This window comes from Pelophylax lessonae (genome assembly GCF_965119305.1).
Source record: "Pelophylax lessonae genome assembly, chromosome: 7".
NCBI lineage: Eukaryota > Metazoa > Chordata > Amphibia > Anura > Ranidae > Pelophylax > Pelophylax lessonae.
The window spans coordinates 232108702-232130480 of NC_138774.1; the positions used below are offsets into that span (position 1 = coordinate 232108702).

General features: G+C 42.6%; 1 protein-coding gene across 1 annotated transcript in view; it reads left to right on the top strand.

Annotated features, from left to right (window-relative positions):
- PLXNB3 (plexin B3) overlaps positions 1 to 21141 on the top strand; it is a 206644-nt gene extending 185503 nt beyond the window's left edge. Inside the window, exons 25-35 of the mRNA XM_082264425.1 lie at positions 2068 to 2134; positions 5572 to 5878; positions 7378 to 7481; positions 7566 to 7653; positions 9810 to 9973; positions 11558 to 11718; positions 11810 to 11957; positions 12036 to 12100; positions 14829 to 14904; positions 16981 to 17055; positions 20561 to 21141. Coding sequence (XP_082120551.1) covers positions 2068 to 2134; positions 5572 to 5878; positions 7378 to 7481; positions 7566 to 7653; positions 9810 to 9973; positions 11558 to 11718; positions 11810 to 11957; positions 12036 to 12100; positions 14829 to 14904; positions 16981 to 17055; positions 20561 to 20665 — 1360 coding nt within the window. The 3' untranslated portion in view covers positions 20666 to 21141. The remainder of the gene's footprint in view (positions 1 to 2067; positions 2135 to 5571; positions 5879 to 7377; positions 7482 to 7565; positions 7654 to 9809; positions 9974 to 11557; positions 11719 to 11809; positions 11958 to 12035; positions 12101 to 14828; positions 14905 to 16980; positions 17056 to 20560) is intronic.
- Positions 21142 to 21779: the final 638 nt, after the last annotated feature.

The window sequence follows — 21779 nt, forward strand, 5'->3', positions numbered from 1 at the left end:
GTAAAGCGCTGCGCAAACTGTTGGCGCTATATAAATCATGTATAATAATATATATATATATATATATATATATATATATATATATATATATATATATATATACATGCATACATACTTTAACTTATTTATAGTTTTTTATTATATTATAATTTATGATTTTGTGTTTCAAACTTTATCATACCCGAGATGTTATAAAGAAGAACGCACAGTAAAAAAAAAAATCATATGTAAATAGTTGGTTTGGGCTGCTCATTCTTAAGAATTACATGCAAAATAATGGTACCGCTTTCAGCACCTAAAATCGGAAAGAATCATACCGCCAGGGAGGTTAAACTTCTCCACAACACTTGTCTGGTGTGTTCCTTGGCCTTCATGTTGCGGTTTGTTCACTAAGGCTCTCTAACAAACCTCTGAGGGCTTCACAGAACTGTGATTAAATTACACACAGGTGAACTCTATTTACTAATTAGATAACTTCTAAAGGCAATTGGTTCAACTAAATTTTAGTTAGGGGTATCAGAGTAAAAGGGGCTGAATTCACGTCATTCTTGTTAGCTATTGATTTGTAAAAAATGTTGAAAACCATTTATCATTTTCCTTCCACTTCACAATTATGTGCCACTTTGTGTTGGTCTATCACATAAAATCCCATTAAAATACATTTACCTTTTTGGTTGTACCATGACAAAATGTGCAAAAATTTCAAAGGGTATGAATACTTTTTCAAGGCACTGTATGATTTCAGCAATACCTGCATTCAAATGTAAATTATTTATAGATCTCTTATGAAGAAACCGTGGCAACAGATTGTGCAGCTTGAAAGGCCAGGGTCAGCATAATGGGTAGTATGAATCTTAGCCCATTGTGTTGCCCATAAGGCTGACTTTGATTCTGGAATCTCCTACCACTGGGTTGGTGCCCTTAATTCAGTATATTTGAATTTTTATTGCAACCTGTGTCCCTGCTTAGGAGATTCACTCTCTCTATTTATCCTGGTGACCATTTCTAGGGAAATCCAAAATGTTGTCATCAGGAAATATCCCACTTGGAAGAAATATGCTGACAACTGTACAAGATGAGAATTCCCCATACTTTGGGGAGATTTTCTCTTACTTCCTGTTTCTCATGGACAGGAAGTGAAAGTAATTATTTACCGAAATAAAAAAAAAAAATTTTTTTTTTTTTTTGCTATACGTATACACTTTAAGGCTACATTCACACCTGAGCGTAGCGTTTTTCGCGCGTTTTTTACCGTGATTTTTGCGGCGTTTTTTACCGCGATTTTACCGCAATTTTTACCGCGATTTTTGTGCAGGCGTTTTTAGATTGAATAGAGATCAATGGAAAACGCCTGTAATCTGCCCAAAAAGAAGCTCATGTACTTTTTTGAGCGTTGGGCGTTTTGTAAACAGCGTCAAAACGCTCAGATGTGAACAGGGGCCATTGAAATGAATAGGATTTGTCTTGTTGGGCGTTTTGAGAGCTGATCCTAGAGCAGAAAAACGCCCCAAAAACGCCCCAAAACGCCTAGATGTGAACGGAGCCTAACAGAAAGGAGTGGAAACATTTATACACAAACTTGACATAGGAATAATAATATGTTTAATGTCACAGATACCAATAATATGTTTAAAGCACTCCTTGTTTTGTAAATTCAAACTACAGCGAGCGAAAAGTAATACAATTTGGCATAACCATTTTTATGTATAAAATTATCTTTTGGCATAAAATTTTTTATGTATAAAATGATCTGTTTCAAAAACTGACAATCCTACCCTAAAAACATTGATCTTTATCCCTGTATATACGAAATACAAACCCAATAGTAAAATGTTTGAGAACTGAAAAAAAGTATTTTCTTTCAAAATGTACAACACCATCAGAGTGATGGCCATTTTGGAATGCTGCACATTGTCTGTGGCTTTGTATTGTAAATAAAGCTGTGTGTATATTGTATTGGAATATCTTACTAGTGATTCCAGTGCGGAGCGTCAGACATTCCTGTAATGTTCCGCGGGTGTAGATGGTTGTAGGAATGACATTACCGCCTCATTTTTGTTTTGGCAGGACAGAAACTATAGTGGAGAAGTTGCTGACCAACTGGATGTCCATTTGTCTGCACTCCTTTCTTCGGGTTAGTGTCTGGTAACATCCATTTACCTTACCTACCTTAACTGGCCACATCCATTTACCTTACCTACCTTAACTGGTCACTTTCATTTACCTTACCTACCTTAACTGGTCACATCTTGTACCTTACCCATCTTAACTGGCCACATACATTTACCTTACCCACCTTAACTGGCCACATCCATTTACCTTACCTACCTTAACTGGTCACATCTATTTACCTTACCTACCTTAACTGGTCACATCTATTTACCTTACCTACCTTAACTGGTCACATCTATTTACCTTACCTACCTTAACTGGCCACATCCATTTACCTTGCCTATCTTAACTGGCCACATCTATTTACCTTACCTACCTTAACTGGTCACATCCATTTACCTTGCCTATCTTAACTGGCCACATCCATTAACCTTGCCTATCTTAACTGGCCACATCCATTTACCTTGCCTATCTTAACTGGCCACATCCATTTACCTTGCCTATCTTAACTGGCCACATCCATTTACCTTGCCTATCTTAACTGACCACATCTATTTACTTTACCTACCTTAACTGACCACCTCCATTTACCTTACCTACCTTAACTGGCCACATCCATTTAACTTATCTATCTTAACTGGCCACATCCATTTAACTTATCTATCTTAACTGCCCACATCTATTTACCTTACCTACCTTAACTGGTCACATCCATTTACCTTGCCTATCTTAACTGGCCACATCCATTAACCTTGCCTATCTTAACTGGCCACATCCATTTACCTTGCCTACCTTAACTGGCCACATCCATTTACCTTGCCTATCTTAACTGGCCACATCTATTTACTTTACCTATCTTAACTGACCACATCTATTTACTTTACCTACCTTAACTGACCACCTCCATTTACCTTACCTACCTTAACTGGCCACATCCATTTAACTTATCTATCTTAACTGCCCACATCTATTTACCTTACCTACCTTAACTGCCCACATCTATTTACCTTACCTACCTTAACTGACCACCTCCATTTACCTTACCTACCTTAACTGGCCACATCTATTTACCTTACCTACCTTAACTGCCCACATCTATTTACCTTACCTACCTTAACTGGCCACATCCATTTACCTTACCTACCTTAACTGGCCACATCCATTTACCTTACCTACCTTAACTGGTCACATCCATTTACCTTACCTACCTTAACTGCCCACATCTATTTACCTTACCTACCTTAACTGGCCACATCCATTTACCTTACCTACCTTAACTGGCCACATCTATTTACCTTACCTACCTTAACTGGTCACATCCATTTACCTTACCTACCTTAACTGGTCACATCCATTTACCTTACCTACCTTAACTGGTCACATCCATTTACCTTACCTACCTTAACTGGCCACATCCATTTATCTATCCCACCTTAACTGGTCACATCTATTTACCTTACCTACCTTAACTGGCCACATCCATTTATCTATCCCACCTTAAGTGACCACAGCCATTTAACTTACCTACCTTCCAACAGCATTAGGTCTTTGGTTGATACAGGAGATGTTCTTCAGCACCCCCTCCCTGTAGATCTAACACTCCTTCCATTGAGTCAGTGTCTGGAAACTTGCTACACGCTTTTAACTTGCCTACCTTAACTGGCCACATTAATTTGCCTCATCTACCTTAACTGGCCGCTTTCATTTGCCTCATATACCTTAACTGGCCACAACCATTGCGCTTGCCTACTTTAGCTGGCCCTATCCATTTAACTTGAGAACCTTCCAACAGTTTAATACAGGAAATGCTAATCAGAACTCTACCTCCTATAGATAGAATTATTTTTTTGGGTCAGTGTCTGGTAACTGGCCACATCCATTTACCTTGCCTACCTTAACTGGCCACATCCTTTTAACTTGCCTTCCTTAACTGGTCACGTCCATTTAACTTGCCTACCTTTACTGGTCACATCCATTTAACTTGCCTACCTTAACTGGTCACATCCACTTAACTTGCCTACCTTAACTGGCCACATCCAGTTAACTTGCCTACCTTAACTGGCCACATCCAGTTAACTTGCCTACCTTAACTGGCCACATCCAGTTAACTTGCCTACCTTAACTGGCCACATTCATTTACCTCACCTAGCTTAACTGGTCACATTTATTTAACCTGCCTACTTTAACTGGCCGCATTAACTTGCCTCATCTAACCTAACTGGCCACATCCATTTCACTTGCCTACCTTAACTGGCCACATCCATTTCACTTGCCTACCTTAACTGGCCACATCCATTTAACTTGCCTACCTTAACTGGCCACATCCATTTAACTTGCCTACCTTAACTGCCCACATCTAATTATTTTGCCTACCTTAACTGGCCACACACATTTAACTTGCCTACCTTAACTGGTCACATCCATTTAACTTGCCTACCTTACTTGGTCACATCCATTTAACTTGCCTACCTTAACTGGCCACATCCATTTACCTTGCCTACCTTAACTGGCCACATCCTTTTAACTTGCCTTCCTTAACTGGTCACGTCCATTTAACTTGCCTACCTTTACTGGTCACATCCATTTAACTTGCCTACCTTAACTGGTCACATCCACTTAACTTGCCTACCTTAACTGGCCACATCCAGTTAACTTGCCTACCTTAACTGGCCACATCCAGTTAACTTGCCTACCTTAACTGGCCACATCCAGTTAACTTGCCTACCTTAACTGGCCACATTCATTTACCTCACCTAGCTTAACTGGTCACATTTATTTAACCTGCCTACTTTAACTGGCCGCATTAACTTGCCTCATCTAACCTAACTGGCCACATCCATTTCACTTGCCTACCTTAACTGGCCACATCCATTTCACTTGCCTACCTTAACTGGCCACATCCATTTAACTTGCCTACCTTAACTGGCCACATCCATTTAACTTGCCTACCTTAACTGCCCACATCTAATTATTTTGCCTACCTTAACTGGCCACACACATTTAACTTGCCTACCTTAACTGGTCACATCCATTTAACTTGCCTACCTTACTTGGTCACATCCATTTAACTTGCCTACCTTAACTGGCTACATTCATTTAACTTGCCTATCTTAACTGGCCACATCCAGTTAACTTGCCTACCTTAACTGGCCACATCCAGTTAACTTGCCTACCTTAACTGGCCACATCCAGTTAACTTGCCTACCTTAACTGGTCACATCCAGTTAACTTGCCTACCTTAACTGGCCACATTCATTTACCTCACCTAGCTGAACTGGCCACATTTATTTAACCTGCCTACTTTAACTGGCCGCATTAACTTGCCTCATCTAACCTAACTGGCCACATCCATTTAACTTATCTTCCAACAGTTCTCGGTCTTTGGTCAATACAGAAGATGTTCATATGAACTCCCTCCCTGTATATCTGACATATTTGCTTATGTTTATTTCAATGCAGGAGGCGGCAGCAGAGCCCCTATACATGCTGTACAGTGCCATAAAATACCAGGTGGATAAGGGCCCAGTGGATGCTGTAACGGGGAAGGCAAAGCGCACTCTGAATGATGGACGTCTCCTACGGGAGGACATTGAGTACCGGTCGATGACCCTCACTGTTATAGTGAAGAATGGAATGGAAGTGCAGAGGGTACCAGTCAGAGTGCTGGACACTGACACCATCACTCAAGTGAAAGGGAAGATCCTAAATCACGTTTACAAAGGAACACCTTTCTCCCATCGGCCTGCTGCACATACACTTGATCTAGGTAAGGACAATTAAGATACCTTTAAAGCTGAGTTACAAGCATTGAATTAAATACTTCCACTATTTTGTCAGAAGAATTGGGACGTCTGCCTTACCCGCACATGAACTTTAATGGCATCCCAGTCTTAGTCTGTAGGGTTCAATATTGAGTTGGCCCACCCTTTCCAGCTATAACAGCTTCAACTCTTCTGGGAAGGCTGTCCACAAGGTTTAGGAGTGTCTATGGGAGTGTTTGACGATACTTGCAGAAGCACATTTGTGAGGTCAGTCACTGATTTTGGACAGAAAGGCCTGGCTCGCAGTCTCCTCTCTAATTCATCCCAAAGGTGTTTTGTCGGATTGAGGTCAGGACTCTGTGCAGGCCAGTCATGTTCCTCCGCCCCAAATTCACTCATCCATGTCTTTATGGACCTTGCTTTGTGCACTGGTGTGCAGTCATGTTGAAACAGGAAGGGGACATCCCCAAACTGTTCCCACAGAGTTGGGAGCATGAAATTGTCCAAAATGTCTTGGTATGCTGACACCTTAAGAGTTCCCTTCACTGGAACTAAGGGGCCGAGCCCAACCCCTGAAGAACAACCCCACACCATAATCCCCCCTCCACCAAAAAATTAGGACCAGTGTACAAAGCAAGGTCCATAAAGACATGGATAAGCGAGTTTGGGGTGGAGGAACTTGACTGGCCTGCACAGAGTCCTGACCTCAACCCAATAGACCACCTTTGAGATGAATTAGAGTGGAGACTGCGAGCCAGGCCTTTTCGTCCAACATCAGTGCCTGACCTCACAAATGTGCTTCTGGAAGAATGGTCAAGCATTCCCATAGACACACTCCTAAACCTTGTGGACAGCCTTCCCAGAAGAGTTGAAGCTGTTATAGCTGCAAAGGTTGGGCCAACTCAATATTGAAGTCCATGGGAGCATATTTCATATTTGCCTGTAAAAAGATTACCATTTCTATTTATCCAGTCCTGAGATTTACACAGATCTGTCACACAGCCCTGTCCCTGACCTCATTTTCTTTCTGCTACAGTTAAGTCATACTTACAGGTCTTGCCCACACCCCCTCCCCTTCCTTAACTGGATAGTAAAATGAGAACCAACAGACTGATGAGCTCACCTGATGTCACTCTTCTAGCTTTTTCCTATCAGTATGTCCCTTGTTGGTACATAAGAACTTGTAGCTCAACTGATTCTTTTCCTTGTGCTGCTCCTCCCAAGTCTGAGCTCTGCTGTACAGTAGAGGCTGATACCAAGTCATATTTAGGTACATACACTGCTTGCATTAAAAAAAAAAAAATGTATTTAAGGAGTACAAACCTGCACTCATTTTTTTCTTATATCTGCCCAGAGTTCAGCTTTAGGGAACATTAGTCAACAATATTGAGGTCAAGGTATGGTAAGCATTGCAGCCAGGCAGCTAGCATTTTCAGAAAGAGGTCAGCAAAGGTAACCTCAATCTTTACTGAGAAAAATGTGTTGACCTGTGCTTTTTCCACAGAGTGGCGTGCTGGTCAAGCTGGCCATTTGACCCTATCTGATGAGGACCTGACGTCACAAGTTCAGGACCAGTGGAAGAGAATAAATACTCTGCATCATTATAAGGTGAGGTGTGGGTCTAGTGTATGTCTTTGTCCTTATTAGTGATGGTCGTGTCTCAGTCTTACACCTATGTTCCTCTCTAAACAGGTTCCTGATCTTGCAACTGTGGCTTTGATTCCACGGTTACACAATAACCAATGTGAAACGCCAAACAACAGTTTCCTGAGTGGAGAAAGTGAGTGTGTGACCCCCCAAGGTGTTCGACTTCCCATGGTTTTTTTATTACCTTACCTTCATAGTGTGACTTTAAACCTCCTTCGGGCAAGACTCCCATTCCTGATGCTTTCTCTGATAATAAGGCCTCAGTGACAGTAGCTTAGTACTGCCACCACAGTTGACCATTTCAGCAGTAAGGATGGCGATCAGTAATCAGCTTTTAATAAATTGATGAATAGTGAACCCTAGGCACAAACATTTTCATTAAATGTTCTTCAACGGCCACAAAGGAGATAAATCCACTCTGTGTGCACTGAATGCATTTGCAAACCTAGATGCCACCCTAAAAAAACAGTGGTGACCAGCTAAACATAGCTTGTGCAGTAAGTCACACCAACAGGTCTGCCTTCTACAGCAACCATTCTCAGCCAGAGTTCTGTGGAATCCATTGGGTTCCTCCAGAGATTGCTAGGGGGTCCCTTGAGCGGTAGTAGAGTGACCTTCCATCTGATAGTGCCTACATAGTTCTGAGACCAACATTGATTGGTAGAGTCAATGGCAATCCACTTCTTTTTAGCTATCTGTAGGGGTGGCATTCTTCTAATTGACCACCAATTTAAGGAGGCATGTCTCCAATGACCACCGTTGTAAGGGAGTCTGTGTTTCTTTTCTGGCCATTAATCCTTTTATTTTTGTGATTATCATTGATAATTATTTTATGATTATATCTGAAAATTATTTTTGAATTCAGAGCAATTTATTCTTAAAATTACCATCATGTTAATTACTACTTGTGTTTTAGCTTTGGGGTGCACAGGGCCGTTGCTAGACTATTTTGCACCCAACAAGATCAGCTAGTTGCACACCCTGCCCCCTTCCCCCTTAATGCAGTGTGGAGCCCAGGAGGCTTGCGTGGCACTTCATTGGCTGGATAAATCTTATTCATGGATTAGCTGAAGTTTACAGGGGATGTCTTCATCTTCATAGATATTATTGCTGCGCCAAGTGAATAAATCAATCAGTATACATAATATCAAAAATGAATACTATCAAAACCCATAAATCAACTGTGACATCAAGTGAAAATACTATTAATAGTCCCAATTCACAGTGAATATCAAAGTAATCAAAGGTGAATAAAAATCTTCATCTGTGAATGTGATCAAAGGTGCTGCATGCTTCAATCCAAGTGCTCCTAGTGAGTGGTGTAAGATTAGCAGCTCACCTTGAAATCAGACTCCTGAGAGTCAAACACACTTTGGGATAATCACAGCCGCCTGATGTCCCTTCCTATCACCGCCTCCAAACACCCTCCAAGTATGTAAGGGATTTGGTGTGGAAAGAAAAGAAAATCTAATGCTCTCTGTTTCTAATAGGTTATTTATTCTTGCAAAGACAGATGAAAATACACTCACATAAAAGGTACTTCAAAGCAGTGCCAACTTACAGCGCATCAAAACCATTGCCTGTAGCCTCAGGGAATCAACGTAGTGACGAGCAGGCTCCTCCCCCGTACGCGTTGCGTCAGCGACTTCTTCAGCGGGGTCTTCATCTTCAGTTAACATCATCCAATCCTGCAGCAGTATGCGGAACGTCGGTGCAGTGTGTGAGGGACATTGGTATGCCCTAGGCAGCTGCCTAGTTCCCCTAGTGATAGTCTGGTAGCAACGGCCCTGTGGGTGCACACCCTAATGCAATAGTCTGTGCACATCTATGCACTACAGGTTTCCTGCAGAAAGCTACAGGAGGGGATGGAGACAAGACAGGTCACTCCAGGAGGGGGAGGAGGGGGTGGAGGGGGTGGATACAAGACCAGTCACCCTGCACAAGCAGGGAGAGCAGCAGTAACTGGTCTTTATTACAGGAAGCTCCTGCACAAGGAGGCAAAGCGCAGAATTTTTTTCATGTACATATCTAGAAGAAATACAGAAAGGTCATCAATATTCAAATAAGAATATACATGACTTTTATAATTAGATCATTTTTATTTTAGTCCAGATGTCAGTTTTAAACTGTTGTTGGTAGCTCTGTGGCAAGTAAACCGTCTGGTACAGTCCAAGAGCACCTGTCTCTGGTACTGCAGAGAGAAGAACACAACTCCATTACTCATACTGTACTTCTTGACTTGTCCTATTCTCTGAACTTTGGTGACTGTGCCACCTGTGTCTGTAACAGAAACCCCAATGTTGGAAGATGGAGAAGAAGGTGGCATTAGAATGTGGCACCTGGTGAAGTCCATGGAAGAGCCAGAACCGTGCAGGAGGCGCAGCAGTTTGCGAGAGAGAGAGCGTGCCAAAGCCATTCCTGAGATCTACCTGACACGTTTACTCTCTATGAAGGTGAGTGGAATGGAATATTGCCCATAATAGTCATTAGATCCAGGGGTTTAAAAAAATAAGCTCCTGTCCATAGTCATAAGATCCAAGGGTGCGAAAGCGGCAAGCACCAAACTATTTATTGGTCCACAAATGGTTTGTTGCGTCAAAAGCCAAAGCATTTTGATGCAATGCTGAAACTTTGGAGATCTGCACAGATATAGGTTATGAATTCCTGGAGACTTTTGAGAGCTTTTTTTCTTCTACTTGTGCTACTGGTGCTTTTAATATAAATCCCCAGAAATTCATTCTCTTATACATCAAGATCCCCCTAGTTTCTGTGTTGCTTGAGCCCTGATTAGGGAAACCCTTGCCTCCTAAAAATATGCTGGTTTTAAATGGACATTACAAACAATAAACTATCTCTCGAGAGCAGTCCACTGATCTACATCTAGTTGAACCCATATGTTCATTGGCAATATTCAATCCACTAAAGGGAATCCAACCTCCACAAATTGATTTCCCTACTAGTCATGAGATGACAGGTGCCCAATCTGGCCTTTTTGGGGGTAAGTCTTGAGGTGCTAGGTGTTGAGCTGGCCAAACCAACCAGGTACTCAATCTGTTGGGTTTGAAAAACTACCCCAGTCTCTCTTGTTCATAGTTGGGATAAGTGGCACCCATAGGGATGGCCATTGTCATGCTTAATATAGATGACAGGTGCCCAGTCTGGCCTTTTTTGGGGCTAAGTCTTGAGGTGCTAGGTGTTGAGCTGGCCAAACCAACCAGGTACTCAATCTGTTGGGTTTGAAAAACTACCCCAGTCTCTCTTGTTCATAGTTGGGATAAGTGGCACCCATAGGGATGGCCATTGTCATGCTTAATATAGATGACAGGTGCCCAGTCTGGCCTTTTTTGGGGCTAAGTCTTGAGGTGCTAGGTGTTGAGCTGGCCAAACCAACCAGGTACTCAATCTGTCGGGTTTGAAAAACTACCCCAGTCTCTCTTGTTCATAGTTGGGATAAGTGGCACCCATAGGGATGGCCATTGCCATGCTTAATATAGATGACAGGTGCCTTTTTTTGAGGCTAGGTATTGAGGAGCTGATCACTCCAGTTACTTTCAGGGGAACGCTAGTTTGTCAGGTTGGAAAAACCTACCCTAGTACCTTTTGTTAATGGTTGAGATAAGTGGCACCAATAGCAATGGTCATTGCAACTGTTACTATAGTCCTGAGATAACAGGTGCCCAATCTGGCCTTTTTGGGAGGCTAGGTTTTGAGGAGGTGGTCACACCAGCAACTTTCAGGGGAACTTTCAATCTGTCATGTTAGTAAAACCTACCCCACTCTCCTTTTGTTCAAGGTTGAGATAAGTGGCACCAATAGCGATGGCCATTGACACTTTTAATCTCTTCATCCCCTTTCTGTTGCTGTAACTTCTCAGTTGAGCCAACTTCTCTTTTTATGAAGGCTCTGCCCTCACAAGTGGTGGAGAGTTCTCCAACCTGCATGGCCAACCACCCTACTGTTTCTGTTGGCTCCTTGTAAATGATTTCACGGTCTTTGTGACAAGCAGAAGATGAACCTAAATCTTTTTTTTCTTATAGGGGACTCTCCAAAAGTTTGTGGATGACACATTCCAAGCCATGTTGGGGGTGAACCGGCCCGTACCAATCGCCATCAAATATATCTTTGATTTCCTAGATGACATGGCAGAGAAGCATGAGATTGAGGATGCAGAGACAGTCCACATCTGGAAGACACACAGGTGTGTGTTTTGTTTGCTCCTCAGACCCTCCAATTTCCAATTTGTTATCCCCATGGTGTTTACCTAAATCTGTTTGTCTGTTTGGCTGCAGTCTAATGCAGAGATTCTGGGTCCTCATACTGAAGAATCCTCAAATGGTCTTCGATATTGAGGTGTCTGAAAACGTAGACTCCATCCTTACAGTCATTGCTCAGACCTTCATAGACTCCTGTACCATCTCCGAGCACAAAGTGGGCAGAGTGAGTATGGAAAAGTAAAAGGGAAAAGTCTTAGGGGCTTATAAGAACTTTTATTAATTTGTATTTCTTCCAATTTAGGACTCTCCGGTTAATAAACTGCTTTATGCACGTGAAATCCCACGGTACAAGCAAATGGTTGAGAAGTAAGTGTCTATCCACCACACTGTATATTATTTTGATATTATTAAAATGTTGTCAGGCTCTACTTATGAACAAAGGTAAATCCATAGGTCTCTACATCAAAAATACATTGCTTTGAAAAAGTATTCATACCCCTTGAAATATTCCACATTTTGTCATATTACAACCAAAACGTAAATGTGTTTTATTGGGATTTTATGTAGTAGACATTTACACATAAATATTTCAGAAAAATGTGGTGTGCATTTGTATTCAGCCCCCCGAGTCAATCCTTTGTAGAATTGGCTGCAATTACAGCTGCAAGTCTTTTGGGGGATGTCTCTACCAGCTTTGCACATCTAGAGAGTGAAATCTATTTTTAAGGCTCTGTCTGATTGGATTGAGAGCCTCTGTGAACAGCATTTTTCAAGTCTTGCCACAGGTTCTCAATTTGATTTAGGTCTTTAACTGGGCCATTATAACACATGAAAATGCTTTGATCTAAACCATTCTATTGTAGCTCTGGCTCTGTGTATAGGGCCGTTGTCCTGCTAGAAGGTGAACCTATGCCCCATTCTCAAGTCATTTGCAGACTCAAACAGGTTTTCTTCTAAGATTGCTCTGTATTTGGCTTCATCCATCTTCCCATCAACTCTGACCAGCATCCCTGTCCCTGCAGAAGAAAAGCATTCCCACAACATGATGATGATGCGGCCACCACCATGTTTTACGGTGGGGATGGTGTGTTCAGGGTGTGCAGTGTTAGTTTTCCGCCACACATAGCATTTTGCTTTTAGGCCAGAAAGCTTGATTTTGGTCTCCTCTGACCAGAGCACCTTCTTCCACATGTTTGCTGTGTCCCCCCACATGACTTCTCACAAACTAAACAGGGCTTCTTACGGCTTTCTTTCAACAATGGCTTTCTTCTTGCCACTCTTCCAGATTTTATAAAGGCCAGATTTGTGGAGTGCATGACTAATAGTTGTCCTGTGGACAGATTCTCCCACCTGAGCTGTTGATCTCTGCAGCTCCTCCAGAATTACCATGGGCCTCTTTGCTACTTCTCTGATTAATGCTCTTCTTTCCCGGCCTGTCAGTTTAGATGGACAGCCAGTTTCCAGTTGTGCCATACTCTTTCCATTTTCAGGTCAAGGATTGAACAGTGCTCCGTGAGATGTTCAAAGCTTGGGATATTTTTTTTATAACCCGACCCTGCTTTAAACTTCACAACTTTATCCCTGACCTGTCTGGAGTGTTCATTGGTCTTCATGATGCTGTTTGTTCACTAAGGTTCTCTAACAAACCTCTGAGGGCTTCACATAACAGCTGGTTTTATACTGGTGGACTCTAATTTCTAATTAGGTGACTTCTGAAGGCAATTGATTCCACTAGATCTTAGTTAGGATTATCAGAGTAAAGGGGGCTGAATACAAATGCACACCACACTTTTCAGATATTTATCTGTAAAGAAAATTTGAAAACCGTTTATCATTTTCCTGCCACTTTGTGTTGGTCTGTCACATAAAATCCCAATAAAATACATTTACGGTTTTGGTTGTAACATGACAAAATGTGAAAAACTTCAAGGGGTATGAATACTTTTTTAAGGCACTGTAGATTAGATGGCTGGAAAACCTCTTTGAGATTATTGGACATTCCATCCCAAAGCCATGGAAATAGATACAGAATTGCCCCCCCCCCCCCCCCCCATCTTTGCTACTATAGCAGCCTCCACCATTCTTGGAAGACCTTCAATAAGATTCTAAAGTGCCTGTGGGAATTTGTACCTTTTCATCCAAGCACTTGTGAGGTCAGGTACAGATGTTTGAATGAGAAGTCCTGGCCTGCATTCCAATTCATCCCATAGGTATTCAGTGGGGTTGAAGTCAGGTCTTTGTGCGGGACATCTGAGCTCTTCCGCACCAAGCTGGTCGAATTGTCTTCATTGGAGCTGGCTTTGTGCACAGGGCACAGTCATTCCGGTACAGAAAATAGCCTTCCTCTAAATTGTGCCAAAAGCTTGGAATTGCAAAATTGTCTTTGTATGCCGCACATTAAAAATTACTCTTCACTTGAAACACCAGAACTTAGTCATTTGAGAAGGAGGTCTGCATATTTCCCACCATTTAGAAATTCTTATGGAAACTGCCTCTGGACAGGCAAGATGTGGAGTCCTGAATGACGCATTGTCTTTATTATGGCGTACTAGAGCAATTAGAATGGTGTCAGTTAAGTGGAACTCCACCTTAAAATGTTTTTATTTATTGGATAAGATGGATAATAAGGGCCAGCACCTCTGCCTGGCCTTTTTATAGCTGTTGTTTGCTGCATAGGGAGGGTTTCTTCCTGTTCTATTGACAGTGGATAGGAAAAAGTGAGAAGTAACTGATTCAACAGGGGGAAGCCAGGCTGGAGGGGAAAGGGCTAGATGATGTCTGGACATCGTTCAGCCAGGAAAAAAGTGGACTTCATCAGACTTGCTGCAGCTTCTAATGCACATTGTGAGTAGCTCTCAGTATGCAGTGAAATCGGGATGAGCAATTGCAGTACAGCAAAGGAGCCGGCACAACTGTGCAAGACTGAAGGGAAGAATGGGGTCAGTTCTTATGCGGGTACCATATTGATTTATTTTCTATGGTCTCTTCACTTTGTAGGCTACTGCTCTTCTGTATGTATTGTTGTATGAATGTGGGGTAGTCCATTGATATGAGAAAGCCTGTCATTGTGTGGTCTGTATTGTCTCTCTATTAGGTACTATGCTGACATTCGGCAAGCAACTCCTGCCAGTTACCAAGAAATGAATTCCTCTCTCACTGAGCTGTCAGGGGTAAGTAGCACAATCCTGATCACTGATGGTAGAGCTTTTCCCTGGAAAGCTATAATCATGTATTCAGTCCCACTTTTGTAAAAAAGTAAAAACTGCTTTCCCAAATTCCATGTGGACATGCATGTTTGGCTGGCAAAGTTTAACTCCAGGTGACATTTTTAAAAATAAAAGATTTCGCCAGGTGGTGCTTAAAATTAAAAAGCATCTTCTGCTACAATATCCACCTCTTCTCTGATGCTTTTCCCTGCAGTAAACGTTTTTTGCCACAGGAGGTCCTCAGGTGTTCAGGTTAAATTATGCCCAGTAAAAATCAATCCAGAACAATGAGTGCCAGGTAGAGTTGAGCGGACACCTGGATGTCCGTGTTCGGCGAGTTCGGCCGAACTTGAAAAAAAAGTCCGGGTCCATGTCCCGGACTGTTTCGAACTTTACCCTGACACTGAACCCCATTGAAGTCAATGGGGACCCGAACTTTCAGGCACTAAAATGGCTCTAAAAAACCAATGGAAAGGGCTAGAGTGCTGCAAATGGCAGCAAAATGTAGTTAAGAGCATGGCAATTCCCCTTTAATTCCCCTTTAAATTTGTAATTTTTAAATAGCAGATTAGAACAGCAATCTGTAGTAAAATATAGCTGAACGCTGCACACAACAGACTGATAAAAATATATTTGTTTCTCCCTCCTCCTCCTCCTCAGTGGGCTCAAGTGAGGGCAAAAAGATTGTTCACTGCACCACCCCCCACACAGCAAAATCGATGTAGATCGCTAACGGACGATTGTTCTGTCCTGTGTCTCCTAATCTCTCCCTGCCTACTCTCTCCAGCCTGTCCCTAAAATGCTCAAATATCTTTCCCTGCCTACACTCCGACCTGTCCCTACATTCTTTTCAGCACAATGTTGTTTTTCCCTGTCTGTCCCTAATCAGCAGCAGCCAGCACCGTTATGATGTGTGCTCTCTCCCTACACTACTGCAGACTGACGCACCGCGCTGTGTCTCTCGAGCTTATAAAGACCTGGGTCACATGCTTCAGCTGGCCAATCACAGCTCCTAATACATTAGTAGGCATGGCTGTGATGGCGCACACCAGTTAAACGCTTGTTGATTGGTTGCTGAAAGCCCGCCATTACATACAAAACAGGAAATAAAATTACCAAACACGGATTTTAAACCCGAACATACAGTAAAGTTTTCGGGTCCGGGTAACAAAAATCCAATTATCCGGTACGGACCCGAATAATACAGTCCGTGTTCGCTCAACACTAGTGCCAGGTGTTATGAATCCATACCCGGGAGGAGCATCATGGGCCCATCCCCTGAGTAGGCATCATGAACCCCTCCCCTGAGCTTGTGTCAAGGTCCTGTCCCTTGGGGGGGGGGGTACGAAACTGTCTGCTATGAAGAGAGTCACGGACCTGTCCACTATGGGGGGCATCATGAACCCACCTATTGTGGGGGGGACATCACAGACCGATCCCATCCCCTGAGAGGTAGTCACTATGGTGGCCCTCAATAACCGTGCAATAATGCATAAAGTGACACATCATCAGCCCCCCGGAGAGGAAGTGACCAGCCCAAATATGTCAAAACTGTGAAGGAGAGGAATTGGGGGGGGGGGGGGCGTTGAGCTTTAAGGTAATTTATTTGATATGATTTATGTTATTTACCAGAAAAACATCCCTTATGTAGACCTCCAAGAGCCAAAAGACTGTTGCTGGGCGCTGCCATCTTGGATGTCAGCAGCCCCAACAGAAACCTTTTGCTCCTACCCCGGCAGCTGCACAGGGTATGTGGGAGCTGGGCCAGCACAGAAAATAACTAGATTAGACACTATGGGCTATGTGCAAGAAAGGAGGGGGCTATACTAGTGAAGGGACTCTCCTAGACTTATCAAAAATTTTGAGCCAGTCTGAAGGCACATCATAGGTCAATAAAAAAAAAAAAAAATGTATGGAAGTGCATTTCAAATACTTAATTTGCCAGTGGTTTTTAGCTATACTTTTTTGAGTTTTTCCTCATCATTTGTTATGTATTAGTGTTTGCTGTTTATTGCCAGTCTAACTCCTTTCTCCTTCCAGATTCATGCCGAAGATCTCAGCTCCCTGGTCGCCCTGCAAGAACTCTACAACTATATCAACAAGTACTATGATCAGGTCAGTGATTTATATGTATTGCTGGTTTCTCTAGTCATTAATCCTTTTGGGCTGTCAAAGCCGTTTTGGCACTTTTCTTTGCACATACTGTATGTTTAAAAAAAAAAAAAGCATTTTAGGCCTTAAGATTAGGTAAAATCCCCAAACATGATACATTATGTCACACGATATTAGTGCAACAGTTCAAGTGTAAATTTTTCATTAAAGAATATACAAACGTTAAATTTAGAGAACCCAAACACAGTGTATTACCCATTTTTTTTTTCTTTTTGGTGGGAGGGGTAAAATATACAAGAGACTGCGTTGAGAAAATAGATACTCAGTATGGCAAATCTTAAAAGTGCTTCTGGAAGAATGGTCAAACATTCCCATAGACACACTCCTAAACCTTGTGGACAGCCTTCCCAGAAGAGTTGAAACAGTTATAGCTTTAAAGGGTCAGTATTAAAACCTACGGACTAAGACTGGGGTGCCGTTAAAGTTTGTGTGCGTGTAAAGGCAGGCGTCCCAATACTTTTGACAATATAGTGGGTTGGGTGTTAAGTGCTTGGCTGTAACTTTTTTTTCCTCACAAGCTATATATATCGCATAGAGGCCCAAAGGTCCCCTACACGTTAGTTTTGTTGTGAAAGGTTATTGAGACATCAAGGGTTTATTAGGCCTCTAATATTTCACCTGCCCTTCACTGAAGCTAATGAAGTACAGATTGCGCTCTTTTCCCAGCCACAGTGGCATGGGAAACTGACAGCTGAACCCAGAAGTAATATAATCCCTGCCGCTTGCGGGATTTTACTAGGTCAGGGAGATCAGTGAATGGATGTTCTCTGGTCTCCCTCCCCCCCTACCCAGCACCTGCCATGGGGTTCCTCTCACTTCCTGTTGAGGCAGGAAGTGAAGGGAAATCTCATCAGTGGGACACTAGCGTTTCCACCTGTCCGGGATTTGAATCATTCCTCTAGGCTTCAGACTGCCTGAAACCCGGAGACATGATTCAGGCCAAACTATGGCTTCCCAGCAGGGTTGCTGGCTGCAGTAGTCTAAGCCAAAAGTGTCTTTTACACTGCCCAAAGCCAGCACTAACAGTTACCCCCGCCCCCCACACTGAGAGGAGAGAGGGCTCGATCTGCTCCTCTTCCTCCCACCCCTACCCCTCTGTGTCTACCCATGCTCAATCCACAGGGCTGTGCCTCAGAAAAGGAAAGTGGGGGTAGGAAATTTGAAGCCCAGCAGCCGCAGATACGTCTGGATGAGAGGTGCTGACTGGGATGAGTGAGCTCACCATCCATTCCTGTCTGTGACTGAAGTCCCCCCTTCTCTCTGCTGCCTCTGAGTGAGTACATTAAGGTCAACCAGTTCCCCTTTACACCAGAGGCTGCAGTGTTTCCCCATTTCCCCAGTTCCCTCTCCTTACACCAGAGCATCCCTTATATCAGAGTTCCCAGGGTTCTCCCTTACGTCTGCAAAGTCTACCCTTACAGTGTAAGGGAACTCTGCGGATTCAGGTCTAAAGGGGGAACTCTGCATATTCAGTTGTAAAAGGGGAACTCTGATGTAAAGGGGGACACTTGTGATTAACTTTATATGATTAGACATGTTATTTAATCACAAAATATATGTATAGTTTTCAATGTAACATTTTCTGTGCTCAGCGAAAGTGTTCGGGTTTGACTTGAAGAAAAGGTTGCAACCCTATGGGACACCCAGTGGCAACAAACCTTACAGGGCCTTTAACCCTCCCTTACTCTATCCAAAATGAAAAAAAATAAATATGCCTTTAGTAGATACTTTAAGGAGCTTACAACCTCACATACAGTGCATACACAGGGACAGCATGCGACCACCAACATGATATGAGCTGACAGTAAAGTAGGCATGTTGAACTTTGGGCAAGCTAAACCTAATTTTAATTTTCCCAATGGTCATCTAAACCATATGTAGCCTGTGTTGGGATCCCTGGTAGTCCTCAATTTGTGAACATAAGCAGTATGATTATAAATGACTATCAACATGGCTTATTGTCTTTCATTTGGGGGGGAGGGGGGGGGGAGGGGGAAGGTGAAGGCGAGCTTTTTTTTTTTTGAATAGGGCTGTTAGCTTGTTCTAACAATATGGTGTGCTGACCATTATGGATTTGGTGACAATGAAGGGGTTTTTCATTATAGGGACAACCCAGGTGATAGGGATGTTTTGTTGGGAAAGAAATCAATTTAAGACTGTGGAGAGGAACCAGGATAAGGCCCGTACACACGTACCGATTGTCGGCCGTAAAGATTCGGCCGACGACCGATCGGCCGATTGTAGGCTTGTTAGTATGATGCTGCCGACAGCGCATTTTCGGCCGAACAGAATCTGTCGTGCAAGCATTAAAATTTTTGTTGGCCAACACCAGAACGGCCGATTGTTCGCCAGTCAGTACAGATTTCGACCAACAGACAGCAGATTTGCAAGACTGGGCATGCTCAGAAAAGAAAAAAGACAAGGAAAGTTAACCATCACTTCTGCAGTCGGCTGTTGTTGGCCGACAAAATTCGTGTGCAGTCTTTTGCACTTTTCAACCGACAGGACAGCACCGGACAAAAGACGGCCGATCGTTCGGCCGACGATCAGTACGTGTGTACGGGGCTATAGGTGGAGTTCTGTGGTCTAGCAGAGCAGAACTAGGCAGGACTGACAACTTGTTGTCTCAAACTGGCATTTAGAACCTTACAAGATTTATGGCTGATCAACAAATATTTTTCTGTATAATTTTGCCCAAGATGTACATTTTAAAGCTTTTTTTGCAAGCAATAATCAAAATCACACGATCAGACCATGTATTACAGAAACCAAAACCTGAGGGTTTTGGTTTCTGTAATACATGGTCTGATCGTGTGATTTTGATTATTGCTTGCAAAAAAACTTTTAAATTTTGGTATATGTTCAATAAAAAATTGTATTATTCATTATAAATGTAGTTTCTGTGCCTAAAAAGTCCCAATCTAGGGGAATTTTCCAATTTTCATATTTCTAAGGGATGTGGCACTTAAAAGAATTCTGGTCAAGAGAAAAATTACACTACACTACATTTTAAAGCTAACCTTCTTCACCCTACGTCAAAACTTATTTCCCTGCTTTCCTCTCTCACATATGGATAATTTCTTTTTAACTTTATAGTATTTTCGTGTTGCCTAGGTGAGAATGATGTTTGCCCCTCTGGATTTCGGCATGTGTTCAGATGTGCCACAGGGCTGTGGGCCCCTGCAGCATATCTGTGCACGTGTGGGTTTTCCCGCACATGCGCAAGATGGCACTGGTATGGAAGACCCAACACTTAATGTGTATGTGCATATGTGGAAAAAACCCCAAGATGCGCAGATGTCCCACTGGGCTCTGCCAGGGCCCAAGTATGGGACATCTGCACGCTCACCAGACTAGCAAAGATGGTGGTCCCAAAGGGGGTGGGTTGACCAAAACTAAATGGGACTGAAGTTCCTCCTTAACATGTTTTGTCTTTTCTTCCCCACAGATTAGCACAGCTCTAGAGGAGGATCCCAATGGGCAGAAGATGCAACTGGCATACCGTCTGCAGCAGATCTCAGCACTGGTGGAGAACAAAGTAACAGACCTTTAATAACTTTTCTGAAGTGACCACCTTGGTGGAGACTGTTGGATGTGTCATTCGGAATTCCAGGCCCATGTTCTGCTTTTAGGGAATAGTCAATGCTTCCATGTGTTCAGAAGATCTGCAGTTTTGGAAAATTGGACTTGAACTCCTTTTGGAGGAGTTCTTTGCTCCTGAATTGGTAATAAGAGTAATGCCAACTGCCTCTGCGTTACACAGAAACCTTTGCTCTTAGCCCAGCAGTGCACTGCCTACCTCAGTGGAACTGTACAAGTGCCTTAGTTTATTACACATTCTGGTTCTTGCTGTGGGTCAGGCGGGGCCAGGTCAGTCCTTCTGAGATCTGTAGAAGGTCATCGAATTTTTCAGCAGCACATGTTACCCCTGTTATGCGAGAAGATGGTCTTTGTACATAATATGCTTGTGTGTGAAAAAAGGGGTAACTGGCCTTGATGCAATGTGGAGGACATGTAGGAGCTGTACATGAAAAAATACTGAGCCCCGTTCTCTATTACATGTCTTGTAGTCCTTGAGACTATAAAAAGCTGCCCATAGACATCTTATGAAAGTGCCAGAAAGAACAATGGTCTGTTACCATTAGCAGCCAGACACTCCCATTAATTTTAAAGAAAGAATCGGATTGGTTGCTTTAGAGGCAGTTCTTTCTGAAGCCTTCTTTCAGTGCCCAATCTTGGATCTGGTAGTCAACTATTCACTGTCTTTGGCTCACACTGTATGTCTGTCTGTCTGCCAGGTGTCTTGTATAGCTTTTTTTCTAACTTATGCAAATGCTGTAAATAGGTATAACTATATTTATTATTCTTTTTATGCCAATTGTTTTGCAAATAAATGATTTTTTAGAAAGAAAAATTCTCTTTTTGTATCATTGTTAGTACAAGCATCCCAGAGAAGAACGCAAGTTGGATACATTTGTAATAGATTCCCATGTGCTGGGTTATCCTGAATGGCTTTTAGGTAAATGCAAGCCTTTAAGTGAATGCCCCCAGCTGTCGAAGCATCACACTGCCTTTTAAAGGGTAAACTTGTCTTTTCTACAAATTATTTAAAAAACATTTTTTTCTAGATTTGGATTGAGTGGGGAAGGGTTAACTCAACCATGTTG